This window comes from Fundulus heteroclitus, chromosome 12 (assembly GCF_011125445.2).
Source record: "Fundulus heteroclitus isolate FHET01 chromosome 12, MU-UCD_Fhet_4.1, whole genome shotgun sequence".
In the NCBI taxonomy this organism is placed as follows: Eukaryota; Metazoa; Chordata; class Actinopteri; order Cyprinodontiformes; family Fundulidae; genus Fundulus; species Fundulus heteroclitus.
The window spans coordinates 6,865,306-6,891,462 of NC_046372.1; the positions used below are offsets into that span (position 1 = coordinate 6,865,306).

Here is a 26,157-nt window from a genome sequence, read left to right on the forward strand (position 1 = left end):
TCATTGTTTAAATATTTGCAGTTTTGGTAAAACGTTGGTTGAATAAAGGACTGAGTTTGAATTCAGTGTTTGTGCAACAGCATAAAATGGCCAGGGCTGCACTTAAAATATATGTTTTGAATTTGTTAATAATTATCAATATCGATCAATCTGATTTCTATTATCAATATGCTTTTTTTCTATATTGTCCAGCCCTACGTTCAAGTAACATCATCACCATAACCATCCCACGAGTCCGGACATCACTTGGTCAAACTTCATTTCCAATCCTTGCACCCAATAACTGGAACAATTTACAAAAACGTTAAGACTAAGTGTTACCGCCTATATCTACTTTCATCACCACAATAAAAACTGGTGTTTCTGATAAATGTAACTGTTTCTGATTATTGTGTAGTCCATGATATGTGTATAAAATATGTATAGTGATCAACTGGTCTTGTGTTGTCTTATGTGAACTTTTTTTTAATGTGTATGTTTGTTTTTTTCTGCTGTATGATGCTGCCTCTTGACCAGGTCATCGTTGAAAATGAGAATTGGTTCTCAGATGATCTAGCTGGTAAAATAAAGGTTAAACAACTAAAATAAAAACTACAGTTTTTTTAACAATGTTAAATTTCAACCCTTTATAGTTAAACTAGTTGTAGGAAAACAGTAATTAGGCAAAGTGGTTGACTATTTGGCGGGGTGGTGCTTCAATGTAGAAGCAGGAAGACTCTGCTTCAATAACAGTCCACTGCACATGTCACCATTTTGCTTTAAAATATGGCTAGTAAATCTGATTAAAGAAATGGCCATGTAATTTCTACAAAGTAGTAAAAATCAATGAGGCAGTCAGTTCCCGCTTATATAGTGTTACTTGCACAGGGATGAAAATGCTTCAGCTCCATTAGTGTTAAGGTATGTAACATTTCTAGAGCCCCTTTACAAGTAAGGAGTGTATCTTTTCTGTTCGTCTGTTGTGGAAAATAAGTCTCTTTTTAAAAGAGAGACTGATGGCATCTGCCTCAACATTTCCCACTGATGCTAAACTTAGATGCCATTCAATTTTCAAAAATCTGCATTGCAATTTGTTCACGTAAACTGGGTTACTCTAGGTTGAACAGAGGCCTTCATTCTGGCGTAGGATCACCTAAGTATGGAACGTCTTCCCTGTTTGTCTTTGCCTTAGAACCATCTTAGAGTTGCACATGCACAAAAACTACATAGAGGGCCCACATAAATAAATGTAAATTGGTTTCCCAAAAATACTGTTGAAGTCTTATCTCATATTTTGGGAATTCAGTGTTATGTGTCGTACCCTCTGAGAAGCCTTGTTTAGTGCAGAGTAATACACCAATATGCAATTTTTATCATTGAGATCACAATCTGCTAAATGTGTTTAAAAGGTACATATGTGTCCTTATTCTCTTTACACAGTGGAGGTTAAAGCAATATGGTCTACTTATTTTACATTGAATAGTTATTTTATAACTAGTCAATGTGTTATTCATGAGGAAAGAGACATTTTTTAGCATCCTTTGAATGTGTTAGAAATCTTAATGGTTGATTATTTAATTTACCAGATTGTTTTATTTTACAGAAAAAAAAATAAATTCTATAGAATAGTTACATCATCTTGGATATTTTAAGTATTTCAAGATGAGAACAATAAAAAAAACAGCTGTGTTAGAGATTGCCTGACATAATGGGAATGATGGATCTGTGAGAGGTTACAACTTCAAATCTTGGTCTCCTCTGCTTACCAGCTTCAGGAGTTTGGAGAGGTACAAATGAGAATACAAACATTTAGACGACATAGTATTATACATAAGAAGTGGTGTCACATAAAGGATGCAAGTATATCATGTTAATTTAAGAAACACCCAGAGTGGCCAGTTTGAGTCTAGGTTTTTAAAAGTATTCCTTAAAAAATAAACTATTGTAGTCACAATAAAAAAGAACTAGTTAGTCCAAATATGCAGAAGTTAAACAAATAGGAATAAAATGTCAGTGATTTAAGCGCCAGTGTACAAATATGACAAATAAAGAACAAGTGTTGCTTTCGATGGTTTTACCCAAAATGAGCTGCAGATTACAAATGGGAGGAGTGACATCTGATTTTTCTCCTGGAGTGTTTACCCTCTCTGATAAGTGGAACCCAATGGATGGATGGATGGGTAGCAAAACTGTGTAAGACATAAATCATAAATTAACATTAGAATAATCAGAATCCTCCTTATATTGCCATGATTGTGCGCACAAGGAATGTGACTTTGGTTGCAGTGCTCACAAAGTATAGACATTAGGTTTACATATATAAACAGTGTGTTTTGTTGTATTGAGAAAAGAAACGGGACATTGTGTGCTGTGAAAGTGCACTATACTTATTTTGTTTCACAGTGGTATGGCTGACTATAAGCTGCCCATCGTGGTCATCAGAGTGAACGCCTGAAGGGGAAACTCTGTGGTGCCGGTGTTTTTGCAAATACCATTCTGTTGCGCCATCCTGAAGGTAAAAGTCTAAACAGTCTGTGTGCAAGATGTATGGTGTCTGTTCAAAGCCTTTTTCCTGACCCTAGACTAGGGAGCATCTTTTAAACAAAATGTCTCTGGCTTCATACCTATGAAACAGTGAAGTAAAAATGAAAACATATTTTTTGTGATGAATCTTTTAAGCCTTAAAGTGACTTGGGAACATAGGATAAAATTTATGTATGACTCTTACAGAAGTTCAGACCTTACAGGAATATAGCCACATTATATGCTTAAAAAATGACCAAAAACCGTTTGATCGTATTAAATAGGTTATATACACCAAGCCTCCACCCTGATAATGTTTTGATGGTCCTTTTTGTGGATAGAAATAGCCACAACACCAGGCACGATTGGTACATATAAACAGATGTGGCGCCATCTAGCGACAGTAACACAAAACTATCATAATGCCAGTTTGTTTAATTAATAAATTGAAATTAAATAATGCCTGACCGAGCCGGACCCTCTGAAAGCGGCAGCTCAGCGTGAACAAAGACCAACCGTTATTAATTAAATAAACCGATCTAACAGCACTTTTAAGAGCCTCAATTCAGAACATTTACTTACGTCAGTCAACTCTGCCGTTACATCTGAGCAATCGACAGGATTAACGTCCGCTTCAGTGAACACCGACGTTTATATTGTATTCCCAGTGATATTCCTGTCTTTTCCCTCTTGGAATCATATTTTTTGGTGTTTTTTTTTTTCACTAGATCTTGGAACATTCTTTATTGTTTCGCCTGGAGATGCTAATAGCCGCTTCCTTGTTTTATCCCCTGCTGCGCATGTGCAGTGTTGTACTTCCTCTGTTATTAAAAATAAACACAAAAGGCTTTATTACTAACAAACTGCGCAAAAACAAAGCACAACACACTAAACAACTAATATGCATGCAGGGCATCATAATCTTTCATAAAAACTTTGTATGCAACCTGAGTGAGCTACTGACTTATACGTTTTAAAAAAAAGTCAAATAACATTGCTATGAACCTTTTAATACCAGTTCATAAACTGTATAAACAAACACAGGGCACCAAGCAAAGCTCAACTAATCTCCCTGTATTGACTTTTACATCACTGCAGTCAAGTTAAGTGAATCGGAAAGGAAACAAGGTATGCACACCAATCTTAAGCCTCAACAAACAATAACAAGATAAAAACAGAGGCGTATTAGGTGACTGCCACAAGGCTAACCTCATCCCTGGCTCTATAACCCACTTTACACTGGATTTATATATTTAGAGATACTACTTTCTGAGCTGCTATTTTGGATACTTCAACCGTCTTAGGTCATGTTTATTAGAAATGAAAATGATAACTTTTTTTAGAAGCAAAAATAAGGAATAACCATGCCCATAACAGCAGTTTAAATGCTTTACAGAAAGAAAATGTTTGAAAACAATCATACAAAACAGAGCAAAGGATGAGATTAGAAAAGCTTCTCTTCAAGGATATTAACTGAAAATAATATAGCATAAATTTTAGTTGGCTGAATCATTCTGGTTAGAAAATTTTAAAAAAATGGGTTGCTTGTAGTATTACTTACATAAAAAAAATAAAATGTGAGGATTATTCTAATTCTAATTGTTTTACACAATTTTAACTTGGGGATTTATCTTTTAGATATTGTTTTAACACAAACAATGTTAATTCGGTGAGGGTTGGACTTATTTTTTTCTTTACTAACCAGTGTACAGTTCTAAATCATACACAGCTGATTAATGAATGGTTTCTAAATAGTTATTAAAGTACAAAGGTTGAAAGGTGTGGGGGAACAGAACACTTCTTTTTTTACCCCATAGCATTTTGCATTGTGAACAAAGAGTTAAGTTTTGGTCATCTGACCAGAGAATTTTCTACCACTTCTTTGCTACCTACATGGCTTGAAACAAACTTTATGGGACATTTATTGATTTTTTAAAATTATGGTTTGCTGGCAATCTTCCATAATGGCTAGGCTTGTGGAGTTCATAGATGTTTTCCAGTCAACAGTTTCTTCAGCCTATGCTCTGGAATGGAATGGAGTCTCAAACTCTTAGCTGCTTCTCTGATTTACTTTATTCTTGCTAGTCAATTTTAGCAGGTGTGAATGTCATGGTAGGTTTGTTGTTTTAACCAAAATGATGGAGATGATGGATCAGAAAGTACAGTCAGATGTTTATTGCTTGTGATATTTATTTTATATCCCAACCCCTTTTTTAAACCTCTCAGAAACATTATTCCCGATCTGTGTTCCTTGGTCTTGGTGGTGCTGTCTGTTCACAAAAACTCTCTGAGTACTTTACTGGATACTATTTATATTGAAATGAAATTTCATACAACATAATGGCTATTTTGCTTTGAAATATTGAAAACAAAACATTTTTTACCTGCACTGCCACATATATGTATTGAAAAACAGATAATCAAATTAACAAGAGACCAATCACTTTGCAATCTTTTAAGTCTGAATAATAATTAAAAAAACAAACATATGACAGGCTAAAAAACACATGACAGGCATAGATCTACCTGTAGGATCAGTGAAAAATCATTGTCCTAAAACTAAACCTGCTGTGTGAATGTGGTGAAATACAGACGCAAAGTAAAAAAAAGCACATTTCTTCTATCATGGTGTTGAATTAAAGACTAAATGACACATCTTGATTCAAAATCATGTACTGTGAAATGTAGGCAATAGTTGTTCCAGATTACTAAACCATTCCAAAGTTGGTGATAAGACAACTCTTCTTTACCAACAGCAGGCTTTACAACCTGCAAATCATACATCTATTTAGTTTGCCAAATTCATTCTCTCAGAAAGCTTTCTTCTCCTTCCAGTCAGTGACTCTAGAACATTTAAAGGCTGGAGCTTCCCTGCAGATGCCCACTGTGAATGCACTATGAGAAGACTAATGCGATTAGTGTCGACTGTGTGATGTTTCAGTTGGTTAGCACCCCACAGTCAGATGGGAAACATGTTATTAATGTGAAATTTTGCTTATGAGGTTTGCTGTGCTGACTTACTTTGCACTGGACGGCATGAGCTTTTGACTATTTATGATTCTCCCTCTTTTTTTCATTGAATGATTAGTCAAAAAAAAATCACCAGCCCAGTCCAATATGAAAATATCCCCAACTGCTCCATCCAGCACTTGGGGACTGTGGTTCTATTTAAATTCAGAAGTTTGGTTTTAAAAAAAGGGGGAAAAAGTGGAAAAAAAGGTAAAATCTGCACCTGCCTGAGGTGCCAGTTTCCACATGTAATATATTTGGATAAAAATGTAAGGAGTACTTCATACGAAATATATTCAGCGCACCAGGGTAGGGAGTTTTATTTTGACATTCAATCAGCAAGCACATGCTGAGAATCTCTGGGAGCCGCCAGTTTGTGTCGATGCATAGGCACATTTTCATCTCAATCTGGAAAAAAACAAAACCATCCTCTGGTCAACAAAATGAGAGTGAAAGAGCACAAAAAGTACACCATGTTCCTACCTATGTGACTTATTCACTTGCTTTTCTTTGTTGGTGTATTATCTTTACTGCTTTACTGGAGAGCTAATGTCACTCTATTATAGATAGGGTGACCAGACATCCATTGTACCGGACATCTCCTTGGTGCGTTCAATTGTTCCTCATTAGTTGGAATACTCAACCTCTCAGTTGGAAATTTCAATTAGAATGGTCCCTAAAGTCGGTATTATGAGTTGGAAAGTCAGTGCAGCAGCATAGTATCCGACTTTGGCATTCGTGATGGCTGCTACTCGTAGCTACATTGAGTAAAACTTCATACTTTGACTGTTTTTTGCAGCTCTCTATTATTTATCATTTAGACAGTCATACAGGTGCTACCTTTTAGTGTTCATCAGATACGATGTTTCAGTTCTGTTTATTTGCACAAAATACAGCCTAGAACAGCGTTATTGTTTTAACCACAGTAGCCATAGTGGCTAAACCAGCAATGAATGATCGCCACCTACTGTTAACCTTTCTTGTTCAGTTGAAAAGTTTAGCACAGCTTCAAAAAAGAGAATAATTTTACAATAAAATATTACTTTGAAATGCATTCTGATGCTGGCTGTGTTTGTACATTTTAACAATGGCTTTTGTGTGAGCATCCATGTTTTTTCCTACTGCCGACAGGAGTGAAACTCGAACGCAAAAAGGCAGAGATGACACAGTCTGTGGGATTTTCGAGTTCTGACAGCAAATAGAACGCAAACCTACATTCAGTGTGGAGTTACGGGGGGATTAATAGATTAATGAAAATGTCCGGTTTTCATTGTTTTCCATGGGACCAATAGGCATGTACTTGAATTGTGCGATGCATCCGGACGGTGACAGCTCTTCTGCTGTGTGACGTCGTCCCCGAGCTTCTGCCTTGGGGGAAGTTCTTCTCTGCTCACAGACGGAACAGCGGGGCAGTGCTATCAGCGCTGCTGTTTTCAAGATGTCAAAGTGTAGCTGAACAAGCCGACTGCTAAATACATTTTTCTCTCACTCTCCTGGTCAGGACAAATAGGTTGAAGGGTGCAGCGTGGGCAAAACTGGCATATGTGTTTCTGCGCATGACAAAGGTGCCTTGGATTTTGTAAGTCACATGTATACAGAAAAAAAAAAGCTGCGAGTTGACCGAGTTCATTGTTAAAACCGGGAATATGGTTAGTGTGCACCAAAATAATCTGAGAAGGCCTAAAACATAACATGTTAATCAGGATTACTCAAGATTGCACAGTTTGTCTTTGCACTTCTCTACTGCAAGGCAAATGTTGAATGAGTTTTCTTATTGTTGCAGAGCCAGTGGACAAAGGAGAGAAACTAGCTTTCTGTTGAGTCACTGAAGTGGAATCTGCTTGAGTAATCTTGACACTTTTTTGCAAAAACTTGCTTATTTGATGAACAAACAAAAAGTGATGAGTAGAATTGAATATACACACAGAAATATACGCACAGGAATATTCATTATTGTCCCACAGTGGGGAAATTGAAGTGTACCAGCAGCATAGTAACACAAATATGGAAGCATGCAGATACACTCAAGAGTATGAAATATAGAAACTAAACATTTAGAAAGAAGTCTGCAGTAAGGACACATTTGCAATATAATACAAAAATTGTTAAAATGCATAACAGAAATGTGAGCAGGGTGGCTTTAAGAAATGCGCAAAGCATATATGTATATTTTTTTTTTTTAAAAATCAAAAGTTACAAGACTTAAAAAACTGTGCAAAGGAAGTTTACTTCTACAGCAAAATATGGATGGGAAGCCAAAGAGAATCAAGAAAAAAAATTAAACTGCAGTTTGAAAAAAAAATACTTCCCTCATTCTCCCAGTAATCAGCCCATCTTCACAATTTGAATGAGTTTGTACTTCTCAACAGAAAGTGCAAACACACAAGAAGCCCATTGCATACCAATTGCAATGTGCATGGGCCTTGAATAAGGTGTTGTATTAATTGGCGGGAAGATCGTGGTTTGTTAGATGACATTGCCTGGTGTGAACATTCGGTTGTGGCTTTAGCAGTGATGCTGCCATGTATGTTACAGTACATTACTTGGATGAGTTGAAGCCTGGTGTGGGTCTGGAGAGGCTTGCAGCCTTGGCATGAAGGCAGCATAGTCATGTTTGCTGTATATTTATTGTTAATGTATTCCCAGCTGTCAGGACATTGCAGATAGGGTGAAAGGCCCTGTACGAACTGGTCCTGCTCTTTGATATGTAATTACATGACAGATTGCACATTACCTTAATTCATCTCTAGATAGATTAATAAATAGAACATGGATGGATGGATGAGATATTAAGCTTTTAAAAAGTTTATTAAAATTGTTCATCAGTTTATCAGAATTTTTTTTGGTGGCTTTTAAAGATTAACGCTTTTTTAAGGCTTATTAGAAACATGTCATTAAACTTTTGTGTAATGTAAAATATTGTTTAAGGGCTTCTGAACCTTGTGTGTTTGGCAGGTATATTTGGCTTTGAGTAAAAAGGAATCCATAGTTTGGCAGAGACCTTTTTCAGCTGTGTTTCTTGTGAAACTCGCTTCTACAGTGTTACTTTACAATGCGCTCTTCTCAGTCTGAAACAGCACAATAACTTTGGTAAACTTCACAAAACGTTCCTTTCTCTGGGCTCATGCAGTTAGAAACCGTTCCCCTGTCTTTGTAGCAGCATTTTGTTTACTTTGGCAACGCTTCCTTAACATTGTGTATGCATCAAAATCATTTTTTGTTTTATTTTACGAGGGTCCTGGTGCGCAACTGCTCATGAGGTGAGACGCCGCTGCATATTTTGATTGACAGCCGACACAGCTCTCACTGGCAAGGTGCAGTGGTGTCTTCTTCATTTCAGAAAAGTGCATGTCCAATAAGTTTTTGACTTTTACAAAGATGACTCAGTCAAATGCTGAATATTCTTTCAGTTTGTGGGACACCGGGACTAGAAGGATTGCTATATCAATGATAGCAACAATAAAAACCCGCTAAATCTGTAAAATTTTCTTTTACATTTTGCATGTGTCCTTGACAGAAACAGGCACAATCATATATAACAAATGCATTTATAAAAACAAAATTCAATAAAAAAAGTAAATCAAACATTGCAGGCGTGAGGCCCCATAGTATTGCGAGACCCTTAGCAGTTGCACAGTTCGCACAGTCTATGTGACAGCTCTGTCAGCTGTGTTACACATCATGGATAAGTTACTAAAGAGGCTTCAAGGTTGCTCAAGGCTTCACCCAGGACCCAAACATGAAAATGAACCACTGTGATCTCCATACATAACCCTTGTGTATGCTCTAAGCTTCTGGAGATCTCTTATGCTTCATCATGTGTAATTGGGAGTGCACTGTGTCATTGATGCACGCATGATCTATTCAAGACCTTCCAGACATCATCCATGTTCTGGCTAATTCCTTTGGATCATAATGCGGCCTTATTCTGGTGTAAAGCGGGCCTTTAATTGCACTGTAAAAAACTAAAAATTGGGATATTTTAAAAAATCCTTTGTTCACATAAGTTTTCAAAAGAGGACATTTTAATAGTTTAAATGTACTATAAGCAGACCTTTACAAATTAAAGCTTGCCAGTCGATTGCAACTGTTATCTCTGTGAATGAAAATGTTTGTGATTAAAGGAAAACATTAGTTAATGATTGTTAGTTAGTACAATGCAAGCTTTTTAAACATCCATCCATTTTCCAAACTGCTTTATCCCTCATGGGGTCACGGGGGTTGCTGGTGCCTATCTCCAGCGTTCACTGGGCGAGAGGCGGGGTACACCCTGGACAGGTCACCAGTCTGTCGCAGGGCAACACAGAGGGACAAACAGGACAAACAACCATTCACACCTAAGGACAATTTGGAGAAGCCAATTAACCTAACAGTCATGTTTTTGGACTGTGGGAGGAAGTCGGAGTACCCGGAGAGAACCCATGCATGCACAGGGAGAACATGCAAACTCCATGCAGAAAGACCCAGGGGTGTACTTGAACCCAGGACCTTCTTGCTGCAAGGCAACAGCACTACCCACTGTGCCACTGTGCAGCCCTTTTTAAACATTGTCTTAGGAATTAACGGATGAACATCATATGACTTTTTTTTGCAGGTTTACACAGTTTCATGAAATCTTAGTGACATTTTTGTGGCACATTTTGGGTGAAATACCACAGAGAAATAGTTTAACAACTTCCTTTTCACTCTTTTATTAACACCTTTTTTCATGTCAGCTGATTTTAAGCTGTGGAATAACCCACTTGAATTCACTCCTCTCCTTTATTGAGCAAGGTCAGATTGGTAATGCCGAGTGAACCTTGAGATATACGTCTACTGTAGGAGAAACATGCTGTATGCAACCTATAAGCTCATGTGAACACTTAGAGAATTCTTACCTCAGAAACAGGTTTGACATTATTAGGGCCCAAGCTATAAAACTGTCATAAATCCCTCAAATGAGCTTTCTTGTCATTACTTTTTCTTGTTTGTCTAATACACATATGTGTACACAAAAGTATATTCAAGATGATTTTCTTTAGTGCATTTTTTTATTTATTATCTATTATTCTTTTCACATTTTCATTTTATTATTGTTACAAGAGCAATCGGATGTTTGCTCATTTGGTTGATAGCCATCCAGTTTTGCACTTTCAAGCAGTACTCTGGCAGGACTGATGATGATGAAAGGTACATTTTTATTTATAGATTGACAATTAAATATGTATTATCTAATGGGGTTCAAGGTTTATAAAAAGCATTACTACTTTTGATTACCTTTAAAGTTATTTAAAAGAGTTGCCTGTAAATGTACTTCTTTGGCATTAGAGTTTTCTTCCTATCCACAATTTATTATTTCAAGATATGTCAAACATAATAGAATACATTTTTTTAAGGAAATTTAAGCCTGTTTTGGCAGTTCCTAGATTTGTAGTTTTACAAACCTAACAGACATATAAGGTTCTAGAGTAAAAAAAGAAGAAAAAAAAAACTTTTTTGAATTTATTTGGTATTTGAATAGTCCTTGGTATATTTAGGATTTTTAATGTGCGACGTACAAGCATTTTAGCCTCACTGCTCCCTGGGTGCTATGACAAATGGGTTATGTATGTTGTTTTGATATGTTTTTAAAAGGTCCTTTAACTGTATATTTACTGTGAAGCATTTTGTGATGGCTGTCTGAGAAAGTGCTGTATAAATAAGATGTACTTATTTAAAGCACCAGTAGTTGACTTTGGTAAAAATAGTTTTTTCACACATTTGTTAGAATGGTCACTATGTCCTGACAGTAAAATATGAGACAGGTTATCTGTAAAAAAACAAAAATCAAGCTACTCTGGTGGTCCTACTGCCATTTGTAGAAATACGCTGCTCCTGGACATAAACAACCAATCAGAGCCAGGGGGATGTCTGGCTTTCATTGGTTGTAAGCAGTGTCAGTCTTGTTTGTCTAAATGCTGCTCACACCCCTCCACCACACAGTGCTACCATCATTCAAACTCAAGATTGCTGGTGTGCTGCAGCAGTACAGAGAAACAAGTTAATGTTCCAGGAAAACTGGCAATTTCTCCAGTGGCACCTGCTCAGAAAATAGAAAAAGGTACACTGAAGAAGACCGATGATGGAAAGCAAACTAAAAAAGAATTAGACCGAGCACCAAATAAAACAAGGGTAAACATCGGATCTGCACGGCAGGTACCGAGGGGGAACTGCTTTGGAGGGAAGGCTGCAGAGCAGCAGAAAGTAAGGGGGAGGGACCTATAAGGTGTGCTTGTTCAAATATTCAGGCTAAGATCACATTTTTCTCTAAATTTACCGACTGCACTTTTAAGTCCACCTTTCTTAACCTACTCCAGCATGCATCAAAATTATGCATTTTGCTGGAATATCATGTTTTTTTTTCTGCCTTTCTAGTCATAGTTTACAATTGAAAAACAATGTGCGACAGTGGAGTAGGAGTTAGGGAATTCATCCTGCATTTGGCGGGTTGCATGTTTTATCCCCCGCTCCGACCGTCTCAGTTGTTGTGTCACGTCAACCGATCCGCCTGCTGGCCATGATCAGAGGGCCCGGTGGCTCTCATCTGTCAGTTTGCCCGAAAGCAGCTGTGGCTACTAACATAGCTCACCACCATCAGGGTGTGAATGGGTGTTTGTAGTTTAAAGCACTTTGGGGTTGTCGGACTACTTAAACACTATACAAGTACAAGCCATCTACCACGTAGGAAGTGAAGACCTTCCAGTGTTACAAGCAAAATAAATCAACAAAACTATAAATTGTAATTCTTCAATCACATACCAGCACATATCAAATGGTAGCATTGATAAATGGTAATGAATCTACTAGCTGTTATGCTACTGCACTAATTCTGAAATAACTTACAAATAGTGGATATTAGTCTATTTATTTCCTGAGTAAACTACAGAGGGGGTGAAGGGAATTTGTAGAATATGGAAAAGCAAGGGATGAGTTAAGTTGACAGGATATACAGATGGAGAATTGATAGAGATCGATAGAGCTGAATAATGGCACTGACCCTGTTTACTGTCACATTCTCCCAAGCATGGTTTTCGGTTTAATAATTTGACCACCTTAACATGTCATGGTTTGTGGTGAAGAACCAAAGCGGCAGCAAGACATTGGCAGGAGCATAATGATAACTATAGTATTTTAATGAGAGACTTACACAGATCACAGGGACCCCAGGAACAAGGAGGGAAACAGGACAGTGTTACAATGAAAGAGCAAAAACCAGGAGCTTGAATACAACTGGGAATGAATGGAATACAACTGGGAATGAATGGAAATTGCCTACAACACAAGTGAGTAGGATCTACTGATTAACTGGTGGCTTAGGCTGAGGGAGAATAATTAACTGTGGCAAACAGAAGAGCATAAAAACTAACAGAATGTACTAACTAAATACTCAATGTACAAATACACACGAAAAAGGATAAATAACTAAAGATGTCATGATACTGGAACATCACAAAATTAAGTCACACTCAAGGATCAAGACATGGCAAACCAAAGCAACAAAAAAGGCTATAGGCAAATAGAAATATAGAGGTTATTTTGCCTCCACCCTTCATTTTCATATCTTCTTCATTGTAACCCATTCTCCTCTTTGCCTTTATATGCCAGATTATGAGGACTGACAGGAGACACAAGGTCCTTGGAATGTTGTTTGAACAATGCATGCCCTTCATGACCACTCCTATAAATGTTTCTTAGCTGCAAAGGAAAGTTGATTCTTAAAACAGTAGCACATGGATGAAATGTGAAAACGCTGTTTTTGCAGTTGTTGAACAGAAAGGCAATCAAGCGAGTAAATGGGAGAGGATAGGGCAAAAGCAGTGAGTGGTTTTGAGGCACAATGATGTTCAGCTAGAAAAGGAAAAGAATTACACAGTTTTGCAGGAAATATTTTGTCTGAGAGAGATAGAGCAGGAGGGGTAGAGAGGTCAACTCCTGAGCATATCCATTTCACACTATTTTCCACGAATCTCCCTCTGGACATTACTTCTCTCCCCCTTCAAGCGATTATCCCTCCATTTGCCATTATATATGTGTCAAAACCTCCACTTACACACCTACTTACAGTATGTGTGCACTCTCAACACGAGGGAGAGAGAGCCACCAGTTTCTTGTGACAGCCATTAGAGGGAAGAAGAGCTTTTAAGGTGCAGTTGACTTTAGATATTGAAATACCATTATTCCAGCGGTCACTATGTATTGTAAAGCAATGATTTGGAGCCTGATGTTACGAGGAGTTGAGCAAAAGGTAGCACCCCATAATTACCTAGGATGAGCAATAGCTTTAATGATGCTTGATGCAATTGATGGCAGCACTGGGGTGTTTGTTTTGTTAGCTTGATTTGTGGAAAATGATGATGAATGAGATGAAAAAGAGAGCTGATATATCTTGCAACAGTTGTCCCTTAATAAAATCTACTTCTGTTATGCTTAATACCCCTTCACCTTCACATCACTGAGGCATCTGTTTAATTAAATTTGGCAAAGCAACACAGCGGGGAAATGTATAAATGTGTAAACGTTGTAAAACAGCTTAAAAAAGTGTGTGATGTTTGCTTGTTAAACATTTAACAACGCCCTTGTTACTTGTCCCAAAAGCAAATCAATATGTTCTTTGTTCAAAAATAAGAAAACGCATACTACATGCAATATCTAAAATCTATAAATACATAAAAGAATCAAGCTTGAGATCAAATAACAAAACAGCAACTAATTTACTTTCAGGAACTGAAGTGTATTCTTATAAAAACTAGTCTTTCACCATAAAAATCTCTTTGTTTAGGTTTTTTCCATCCACCCATCCATTATGCGTCTACCAACATATTCAAGCCGGATTGTGGGGGGGTCATTGGGCAAGAGGTTGGGTATACCCTGGACAGGCTTCCAGTCCATCATAGGGCACACTTATGTTTTTGTTTTCCTGTAATTATTTATGTGCTTTTAGTTTTCTCACTTATTGCTTTTGTGTTTTTTTTTGTGTTTTTTTTTTTTTTTGATCCACTGGCAGTTTCTGTTATTTCTGGCCACAAGATAAATGTGATGCAGTGAGTTACTCTTTTTTCCCAAACAGCCATGAGAGATGGTTGATTAAAGAACCATCTTGAATGAAATGACAGTGTCATGATTTATGGCACCTAAATTGTGAAAGAGTGGTTTGGGGAGCATGAGACATCATTTTCACACATGGATTCAGACCTTAGCCCCATGGGGAATCTTGTGGTGAGGGAAACAAGCAACCCACCATGCTGTCATACAAAGCCTGTTTCTATACAGTATAAATTTATTTAATCAGTCCTGTATTTCTATCCACCCTGACTTACTGTTCATAAAATTGTTGGGAATCGGTGGGGGGGGGGGGTGGTATGTGTGTATGTGGACAGATACTTTTGCTGGCCCATATTGTCTGTACTGCAACAACAGCACAAATAGGACTCTTAATAACAGTTGTGTGGCACACTACGATAACGAGGAAAATGGGTTGTGTTGGGGGGGGGGGGACAAGCCCGGATAATCAACTTTTCATTCAAAAACAAGTTGAAAAAAATGCAACTCAAGAAATTTCCAAGTGACTTTTGGGAAAAAAAAGTCACCTTAATAAGCAGACTTGGCAACACTGGTGAAAATGTGTATGTGATATTTTAAAGGAAATTCTTGTTTAACAGGCTGTTATCATAAAGGCGTCATAAAAGGCTGTTAAAGTTTGTTGCAGCAACAGAGTTTTTTTTTACCACAAATGTCTCTCAAACTGCAGACCTTCTTAAATTCATATAATTTCAGAGCAAAATAAACCTGTCTGTGTCTACCTTATCTCTTATGAGTCATTCAGAAACTTGACATTGCCAAGAATTTACATTTTTCAACTAATTGTCCGTTAACATAAATACATATCAATAATTTTAGTTTGTTAAATGTTTCTTGTGAATTTGTAAACTCCTTCACAACTGCTACGGGCAGCTTGGTTTATGTTTTAGATGTTGAATGTTCTAAAACAATACACAGATTAAATTAGGTTTACAGATAATGATGTGAATTCCTTATTTACAGAAATTATCCAGTGTAAGAATGGTCTTCTCAGTTAGTGGTGTGTGTTTGGGCTGAACCCATGACTTGGACTTGCCCCTTATAGACTTCACATTTATTTTGGGATAAATCTCTTGTTTGTTGATACGTGTTTAGAACCTGAGCTTCTTCCGTTTACTGCTTTGGGTTTTAACTTAACAGAGACATTGCTTTTTCATGTGGATATTTGCTGTCACCACTGCTGGTACATCAAGCTAAATTCAAAGACATACCAACAGTAAATACAAAAAAAAAAAAAAACATATAACGTATAATAAATATAACAAATGTGGTTTGTTTTTCATGAAATGTAGGATATGCCTCTAGGTCACAATAAATAACTTCACTTGATTACGTTCTGATTTGCAGTGTATAGCTATTCAAACAGTTGCAATGTAACAAAAAAAAAGCAGTGTATTATGTAATGTACCCCCTTTGCAGTCTCAATAATGAATAGTACTTTTACTCTTAAGCTGCTGAGCTGCTTAGAATTTAACTGCAGGGTAACATCTTTGAAAGGCTAAACTTTTCATCTTACTGAAGATGGTATCCGTCGTTTAAAAACTGCAATATACTTTAATAAATTGCATTGAGTCCAATGCATACGTTTTCATCTTGAGGGTATCTGTTTTATACTGTTCATTTTCAAACAAGCATTAAAGGTGGCATGTTACAGTGTTAAACTAAGCAAGGCAGGGACAGTTTTCTGATCAGCTTGCTGGACATGATTTCTGATTTATAAATGTCCTTCATAAAATATGCAAGGAAACTTGAGTAGTTTGGAACAGATGTAAAAATTACAAAAAAAATGATTGTAAAACTAAAGCATTTGACACTATCCTGCTAAACCCACTAAATATAGTATTTGTTACCCCTTGGGATTGGACTATATGATATGCTGCTGTGAGACAGCAAACCTGCAGCCATCACACAAAGATGGTATTGTGAAAGACTGACTGCTAGTGCCAAGCCACACAGGAAATGATGAGGGGCAAAAAATGAGGTGCGGTGGAGAAGTTTTTCAACTGGAAATATTGATTCCCCCTCCTCTGCTGAGAGGAAGAAAGCATTAAAATGGACATCGAATTGAATGGTCAAAATTGCTCTAGAGAAAATACGGTTTACTCAATTCAGCGACAGAAAAATGTATTGGAATGGTCAAAGGAGCCATGGAAGCATGAAGATGGGGGGGGGGGCTGTGAGATCAAGGCAGCCCAGTCTATAGAATGCCAGCATGCAAGTTCTCAGGAAGTTATCGATTTGAGGTCAAGATTGATTTTGACACCCTCTATAAAAACATCAACATCAACATTTATGCAACAGGAAAGATCGGATGGGATACCCTCTACGGTAATGCTAATTTGGGCTGAGTGTCACTTGTCTTAGGTTTCTTTTTGTTTGTTAATGTAACAATCATGAAAACACAGCATCTTTTAAAGTATTATATAAGTATCCAGCCATATATAATACTTATATGGCTGGATATCAACAAGTGGCTGATTTATCTTGCATCCAGCAGATGTTGTTTTATTGACCCACTAGATCCTTGTAGTAGTTTCAGCTGTAATGCCATAATTCATATGCTTCCCAATGTCCTTGAGAACTTTACAACTAAAAGCTTTTGACGGTTTGTCATGTTGCTATTTTAATACAGCAGCTTAGTAACCCTGGATCTTTGATGTATGTCATTATAAAAAGTATGATAGTTGTGCATTTCTTTTAATACTCAAAAAAATAAGAGCAGAATAAATGTGTGCACATATACATCTTTGTTCAACGTGCACTTGGTGGAACCAATGGATTGGGAGCATACTTCTGTCAAATCATTAGATCCAAAACGAGTGTTTCAAGTGGTTTCATCATCTTAAGGCAATGACAGTGTGAGTGAGTGCTAACTGCATGCTTGGGCCACTTTTTAAGAGCACCTCTACCAATGTAAAAGTTTATAGATTCAGGTTAAAGCAACACACTGAATGTAGGCAGGAGGACGTTTCTGTTGACATGGAGAAAAAAAATATCTATATCAGGCAGGAAACAAAAATGCATAGGCAACATTAGATTGTACCCGTCACCAGGGGAATGTCATTGATAAATAAAATAAATTCTTGAAATAGTAGTTATTTTTTACAACTGTTATGGTTACAAGTACCTATCTATGAATAATATGATGCCAATAAAAATTATTTTGTCTGTACATTATATTTTTGTGGCAATGGCTTAATGGAACAGGGGCTATCTTAAAATTTAAGGTAAAATATTTCGATCAAAGGCCCAGGAAAACCCAGAGATTAATTTTACAATATTAAATAAGTTAAATTAAAAAACAACAACTATATCCTAAAGAAATGTACACAATCATGGCAATAAGTGCTGACTTGGTAGTTGTTGAGCCGATTTGCAATGACAAATGAGTGTGGTGAATCAATGCCGATGAGGATAAGCCGTAATAGGTCATCGCCAAAGAAACTGGATATTGTAAGGAAAAACTATGGTTAAAAAAAATCCAGCAGGATTTGGCACAAGCCAACACAACCAAAGATATCAATACCCTCTTTAATGACAATTGTGACTCTGTGCTTGATTGGTCAGAAACTCAAATGAACTAACTCGAACACAGAGATTGTCAGGAGGAAGATGAGAGTGACAGAGCCAACAATGCTGGAGGCTGCTATTACAGCAACTTATGCTTCCTTAACACCTCAGTAGATCTACAGGCTGATTGCCACCATGTCATTTTGGAGCACTAATTCATACAAAAATGTATTTCCCTTTACAGACCCACAGATGGGAAATTTGTCTCTGCATTTAACTCATCCCTCAGGGAGTGGGTCTTGATCAGGGACACAGAGTGACAGACTGAGTTTCTAACCGGCGACCTTTGCGGCCTCTCCAAGATGCGAACACCCGACTACCTAACCACTAGGCCACGATTCCCCAACCAAAGACTGAGTGTAAATACTGTACAACAGACATTCCCCAAACATTGTGGGCATACCTTTCAATAGGCTAGCATTAAAAATTATTCTTCTTTCATTGATCTTATGTAAATGTTCATCATTATCATGAGAATTATGTAATAATCCCCGAAATATAAAACTCAGTCTATAGAATCTATATATTTTATTCACTGATCATTCCAGAACTAGACCACCTTTTTGATAACTGCTGGCCTTTTATATATTCTTATGTGTTTGTGCTTGATACATCCTTATCCTTACAGATGCTCTCACATACACATACTCACTCTTGCAGGTCAAAACTATAAAAGCTCACAAAGTAAGAAAAAGTCAATTTAGCTTTGCGAGCTAATGCTAATTGTGAAAGTCTGGGCCATATCTTCATTGTTAGATTTCCAAAGAAGGAAGACTAAACATAAATGCCCAGCCTAGTGTCAAACAATGAAGCTCAGACGAGATTTTTTTTCCTCCCCTTATTTTTAAACCAGACTTAACTCTTTCTTTATAATGCTGAATTCTTATCTATTCAAAGTTCTCCAGTTCTAACTCAGTGAAACTTTCCATTCAGCTTGTCTTCTTCATTTTGAAAAGATCATTGTCTTCTAGTAGAATGAAAAAAATATTCACCAAACGATCTGACTACAACATATATCTACCCATTGTCTAAACCTGCTATCCTTTCAGGATAGTAGAAGGATTATTTTACCTCTAAAAATAAAGATAGAGAGATTATCATATTTTAGCCTGACCATTTTTCACCACTAGGAAACGTACGTTTGCAAGAAACTGTTTGTCACTATGGTGAAAGCCACTGTTGTTGTTAAATTTTTAGTTTTCTCTTTTTTTGGGGGGGGCGGGGGGGTTCTATCACACAGCCCTGATGGTTTATACTCAACAATTCACTGGGAGCATTGGCACTCTGTTAAGTTCTAAAAAGAATCTGGGTCATGGATCTGAAGGCCCCTTATGTATAGGATTATTGACATGTCTTCAAAAGATCAGACAGAGACACCAGGAGTCACCCTGAACACTGGATGGTTTGTTAAACTGGAAAATAAATTGTTTTATGGTAGTCTTTAGAGGTTTGACTACACTCATTCAGACTGTACTTTGACCTAAAGGACAGGACAAACCAGAATGATAGAGGTTTACAAATTACTACACAAAACTTATGAGTAGTAAATGTTTTGGATGACCAATATGTAGCACCCTTTTAGATTTATAAAGACACTAAAATATACTTAGGTTCGAAAAGTAGTAGTTGAAATCACCAAGTAGTTGGGTAGTAGTGAGGTGAATAGCTAACACTTTAGTGCCAACAGCAATAGAAAAACACTAGAAAGAGTCTTTGGTTCTTTACTCACTCTATTGAAGAATGAGTGGGAATTTCAATTTCTTTGGGCATCAGTCTTTCTGAATGGTATGTCTGTTTTAGGTACTGTTTTATTTATACCTGTGTAGTCCTAAGCGTTTTTTGTAATATCTTATCTGTGTCCATAAAATTGCAATCAATGGATCTGTAGGCTGGGACAGTGTCACGGTTGACTCTCACAAGATGCTCACAGATGCTCAGTCATCGAGGGCTCGGGTCACCATCATGATGAAATCTTTTAACTTTTTTAAATCTGGAATCTTGAAATCAGTCAGAGCTCCGTTGAGCATTAAACTCGGCAAAAATGGTCTATAGTCCGCTCAGAGTTGAACAGCTATGCTCACGAGATTATGGGTGTGTCTCAATTCAGGGGCTCCATCTTTCGAAAGTCGTATTTGCCGTCCCACTTCACAAATCTTTCTAAGACCTCTTCAAATGTGGCTGACAAACGTGTTCTTCTTTTCCACAATTTGAAGGATAGGTCCGGTGTATCTTTCATGGCTAATCCTATCTCATGATTCACTTTAGGTCAAAGATAATTTTTTAACTGAAAACAGCAATGATGAAGGGAAGTGAAAAGCTGTAAATAATGTTGTATATATTAGTTTCTGTGACATGAAAGTAACTTTAAAAAGTTCTTAGTTGAGAAGTTAGCTGTGTTAACCCAAAATATCTGCTCAGTGTGCTGACATGTCGGTTGATTTTAAAAACGCTTGCACATGCTTGGACCGCAGCTGGCTCTCCTCATCGGCTTTCAGCTCACTATCCCGAGTGAGAACGCCTTTTGCATATTGCTTTCAGACTTCCGCTGACTTTCTGCAATGAGAAATAAATCAGATATTTAACGTCAGTGTTTCGTTAGTTCATTATTATTATTCCCTACAAATAAATTAATTTAAACTTTACTCAGAAAGTTATAGGGTCAGTGTTTAAGTAGTAAAACGTTTTACAAATAAATTACACAAATGGTGTTTGTCATCAATACATTTTATTTAGTGGTATATTTCTATATCAACCTAAAATTTAGAATTTCACTGATTAATATATGCAAATAAAATGAAAGATGATAAAGCAACAATTCAAACCAAAGACTGTGAGCCATAATGAATATATAAAGGGGGGGATAACAACCATGTATGGTTATTTACAGACAGAAGACAGCAGGATTAACTCTCAATCACCATTTGTTTAGCTTCACAGCTGCTTTGCACTTTCTCGGTTTCTGGGCAACAAGAGTAGTGGTAAGGCAAGGGCAGGGACAGCCAGGGGAAGCAAGACTGTCACAGTTCACAAGCCGATCTCTTCTGGCCTTCTCTTTTTTGCGACCAACGTAGACCGGGTCCTTCGAAGGATGCAGCCCATAAGTTGGACCGCATCCGTTCTCTACAAATGGCTGGCAAATCTGTAAAGGAAGAGCTCTTCTTCTATGGCAAAGAAAGTATGATGCAGTCTTAGTGACCCTATGTCTTACATGGGTTACAAATAGAAGAAACGTTATAATGTGACAAAATTTAATGGGCAAAATTAAAAAAAATAAAATAAAAATAAACTCTGAGTGATTCATGTCACCGCTATGGATCACATAGAGCTGGGGTATCCAAACTATTTGCAGCACTGGCCAAGATCATCAATAAAAAAGTGTAAAGAATAAAAAAAAAAAATCTGAGACCCTTTTTGCACTAGCTACATATATATATATATATATATATATATATATATATATATATATATATATATATATATATATATATATATATATATATATATATATATATATTCAATTCAATTTTTCAATTCAATTTTATTTATATAGCGCCAAATCATGAACATGTCATCTCAAGGCACTTTACAAAGTCAAGTTCAATCATATTATACAGATTGGGTCAGATTATACAGATTGGTCAAAAATGTCCTATTTAAGGAAACCAGTTGATTGCATCAAAGTCCCGACAAGCAGCAGTCACTCCTGGGGAACCGTAGAGCCACAGGGAGAGTCATCTGCATTGTACATGGCTTTGCTGCAATCCCTCATACTGAGCAAGCATGAAGCGACAGTGGGAAGAAAAACCACCCATTAACGGGAAGGAAAAACCTCCGGCAGAACCGGGCTCAGTATGAACGGTCATCTGCCTCGACCGACTGGGGTTACAGAAGACAGAACAGAGACACAACAAGACAGACAAACAAGCACAGAAGCACACATTGATCTAGTAATCTGTTCTACGTTAGATGGTAGTAGTGGGTGAGCCGTCTTCTCTGGATGATGTCACAGTTAACAGAACGCCAGACCAGGTGTACCTACTATGAAGAAAAAGAGAGAGAGCAAAAAGTTAAAAGCTGAAATGACGACAGTCATTTCAATGTAATACAATGCAAAACTGGAGAACAGTAGACTGAAGAACAGTAGAAATCAGTAGAGTGAGAAAATTAGACCCTGATGTCCTCCAGCAGCCTAGGCCTATCACAGCACAACTATAGAGATAGCTCAGGGTATGAGCCACTCTAACTATAAGCTTTGTCAAAAAGGAAAGTTTTAACATTAGTCTTAAAAATAGATAGGGTGTCTGCCTCACGGACCAAAACTGGGAGTTGGTTCCACAGGAGAGGAGCCTGATAGCTAAAGGATCTGCCTCCCATTCTACTTTTAGAGACTCTAGGAACCACCAGCAGACCTGCAGTCTGAGAGCGAAGTGCTCTATTAGGAACATACGGGGTAATCAGAGCTCTGATATATGATGGAGCTTGATTATTAAGGGCTTTATACGTTAGAAGGAGAATTTTAAATTCTATTCTTGATTTAACAGGAAGCCAATGAAGGGAAGCTAAAATTGGAGAAATATGATCCCTCTTGTTGATTTTCATCAGAACTCTTGCCGCAGCATTTTGAATCAGCTGAAGACTTCGAACTGCATTTTGTGGACTTCCTGATAGTAAAGAATTACAATAGTCCAGCCTTGAAGTAACAAATGCATGGACTAGTTTTTCAGCATCACTCCTGGACAGAATGTTTCTAATTTTGGCGATATTCCGGAGGTGAAAAAAGGAAACTCTGGAAACCTGTTTAATATGGGATTTAAATGACATGTCTTGGTCGAAAACAACACCAAGATTTTTAACTTTATTACCAGAGGCCAAGTTAATGCCATCCAGATTAAGGGATTGATTAAGAACTTTATTTTTTGAAGACTCTGGCCCAAAGATTACAACTTCTGTCTTGTCAGAATTTAAATGCAGGAAATTTAAAGTCATCCAGCTTTTGATGTCATCAAGACATGACTGCAGTCGAAGTAACTGATTGGATTCATCAGGATTTATGGATAAATATAGCTGAGTGTCATCAGCATAACAGTGGAAATTAATCCCATGCTGTCTGATAATTTTGCCAATCGGAAGCATATATATAGTAAATAGAATTGGTCCAAGGACTGAACCCTGTGGTACTCCACAAGTGACCCTAGAGTTTGAGGAAGATTTATTATTAACATGAACAAACTGGAATCTGTCCGACAGATAAGATTTAAACCAGCCTAATGCTTTTCCCTTAATCCCTACAGTATGCTCAAGTCTTTGTAGGAGAATATTGTGATCAACTGTATCAAATGCAGCACTGAGATCTAACAGGACAAGTATAGACACAAGTCCATTATCTGAGGCCATGAGAATATCATTAGTGACCTTCACCAGAGCTGTTTCAGTGCTATGATGAGCTCTGAAGCCTGACTGAAACTCCTCAAGTAGGTCATTACTTTGTAAATGTTCACATAGTTGATTAGCAACTACTTTCTCAAGAATTTTAGATAAGAAAAGAAGATTAGATATAGGTCTGTAATTTACTAACTCATCTTGATCAAGAGATGGTTTCTTAAGTAAAGGTTTAATAACAGCTACTTTAAAAGCCTGTGGTACATATCCATTTACCAAGGATAGATTAATCATGTCTAAAATAGGACCACTGATCAGAGGGAATACCTCCTTAAACAACTTGGTTGGGATTGGGTCTAACATACAGGTAGAAGGTTTAGATGAAGCTAAAATTTTAGATAGCTCAGAAAGCTCTACTGCTTTTAAACAGTTCAGACACTGCACAGGTTCTAAGGATTCCTCCAATGCTGCCTCACTTACTGAGGATGAGGTAATCATGTTTGGGAGGATGCCAATTATTTTATTTTTAATGGAATCAATTTTATTTATGAAGAATCCCATAAAATCATTACTGCTAAGAGCTAAGGGAATGGATGGATCAACAGAGCTGTGGCTCTGGGTAAGTTTGGCAACTGTACTGAAGAGAAATCTAGGATTATTCTTATTCTCCTCAATTAATGATGAAAAATATGCTGCTCTAACTCTGCGAAGGGTCTTGTTATACAACAATATATATATATATATATATATATATATATATATATATATATATATATATATATATATATATATATATATATATTGCTAGTCCAAAGAGGGTCTCACATGCTTGCTCTAATAAAAGAAGGACATGCAGTTCCCTAACTTTTTGGGTTAAAATATTTTTGTTTTCTCATTTTAAAAGTATTACAAAAAGTGTCAATAGAAGCTCCATGGGTTGCAGGGCTAAATTTGTACCATTCTTTTACTGTGGTCAGGGGCCAGAAAATATTATTCCAAGGGATGCAAATGGCTCCCTGGCCACCCTTTTTGACACCCCTGGAATAGAGCTTTGGTAATTGCCACACATTTATGTCTGTATGTATAACTCTACTCTGAACAAGATGTAAGTTATACTTATCACAGTCTCTCATTTATCTCTTTGTATATTTCTATTTTTGAGTTGAAACTAGTCAGAAAAGTCTTACTGCCTGTGCATCACAATGTAAATCAGCAGGTCATAGCCACAGCAGGAAATTAACAATTATCCTTTTCATCCGTCTGTCTGCATGCCTCCCTGCATCTGTATTCTCCACAAGGTATAAAGTCTGTGATATTTCCTTCCCATTATTACAACATTCAGAGAAACAGGAAATTAACAATTATGTTGCCGAGTATCCTTTTATAAACTGGCCATGTCAACACAACTCAAAGAAATCAGGGGTCATCATTCAAATGCTTGTGTTTGAGGCGTGGGTGTGTTAATATATGTAATTTGTCTCATCTGCTACTGAATGTGTGAAGCTCAGGGTATCAGTGGAGTCAGTAACATTTTGAGTGGTTTGCTGGTGGTGGTAGTTTGCGAGGAGGGACAATGCTCATGCTGGTGTTGACTTCAAAAACACATGCAATCAAAGCTATTTTGATTGCATGTGCGCACACACACACACGCACACACACGCACACACACACACACACACACACACATACTCTGTGTGTGTGTATGCGGACATGTTTGTACCTGTGTTTTCATATACTCTTCTTTTACTTTAGCAAACTTGTCTGTTACAAATTTTTGGATAACATTTGACTCAGGTTTTTCTTCGGATACTGTTTTTTCCCATAAACTAAAAAAAAACAATATTCTCACTTTTGTTTGGTCAAGCCTGCATTAAAAATAATAATTTTATATTACCTAAATCTCCCTTGGTTCATTGTGGGTTGTTCAGACTGGATTCTTTTAAAAGGCGTTTGAAAACTTTTTTTTTAATTAATCATTTTTTGATTAATCTTGTTTTAGTATAAATTGTGAAGTCATTTTTGATCTTTAGATCAATAAATGTGCTATATAAATAAAGGTTTGCATCCTACGGCTCTTGCAGACAGCTCATCATTGACTGAAACTGCCTTTAATAGGTTAAGACACCAAACTAACAATGGTTTAGCAAAAGGAATGCAACAATGGTGTTATTCAAGTTAGAGTGTAAAAGAATTCCTGTTTAACTGTGTTTTTTTCTCTTTAATGCACTCTTCATTGGAAACTCTAATAAAGGTAAGAGACAAGTATGCATGGATATTGTTTAAATTTTACGTTGTTGAGCATATTTTATATATTTATTATTTACATTGGGGCTGCATGGTGGTGAAAGGGTTTAGCTTTGTCATATTACAGCAATAAAGTCATGGCTTTGAATCTTGGTTGTGCAGACCTTTCTGTGATGAGTTTGCATGTATGTGTGAGAAGCACTGAAGATGGAAACTGTTCTCAGGTTAAGCGTGCATGCAGAGACAGTGGGTCTGGCAGAGTATAGTGAGCGTTCAAGTGCAGCTGTAAGAGGGTGGGGTAAAATCCAGCTTTTCCAGAAATAGAAATCATTTATGAGCTTAGTGTCATATCCAATC

The 26,157-nt window shown here is 37.0% G+C and overlaps 1 protein-coding gene across 2 annotated transcripts in view; it reads left to right on the forward strand.

Moving 5' to 3' along the window:
* Positions 1–25,878, forward strand: part of grid2 (glutamate receptor, ionotropic, delta 2) — a 197,438-nt gene extending 171,560 nt beyond the window's left edge. The window contains exon 3 of one of the 2 annotated variants that reach the window (XM_036143850.1): positions 25,808–25,878. In XM_036143850.1, the coding sequence (XP_035999743.1) occupies positions 25,808–25,839 (32 nt within the window). In that variant the 3' untranslated portion in view covers positions 25,840–25,878. Of the gene's footprint in view, positions 1–192; positions 405–25,807 lie in introns of those variants that run through there. The other variant, XM_036143849.1, reaches the window with a different exon arrangement.
* Positions 25,879–26,157: the final 279 nt, after the last annotated feature.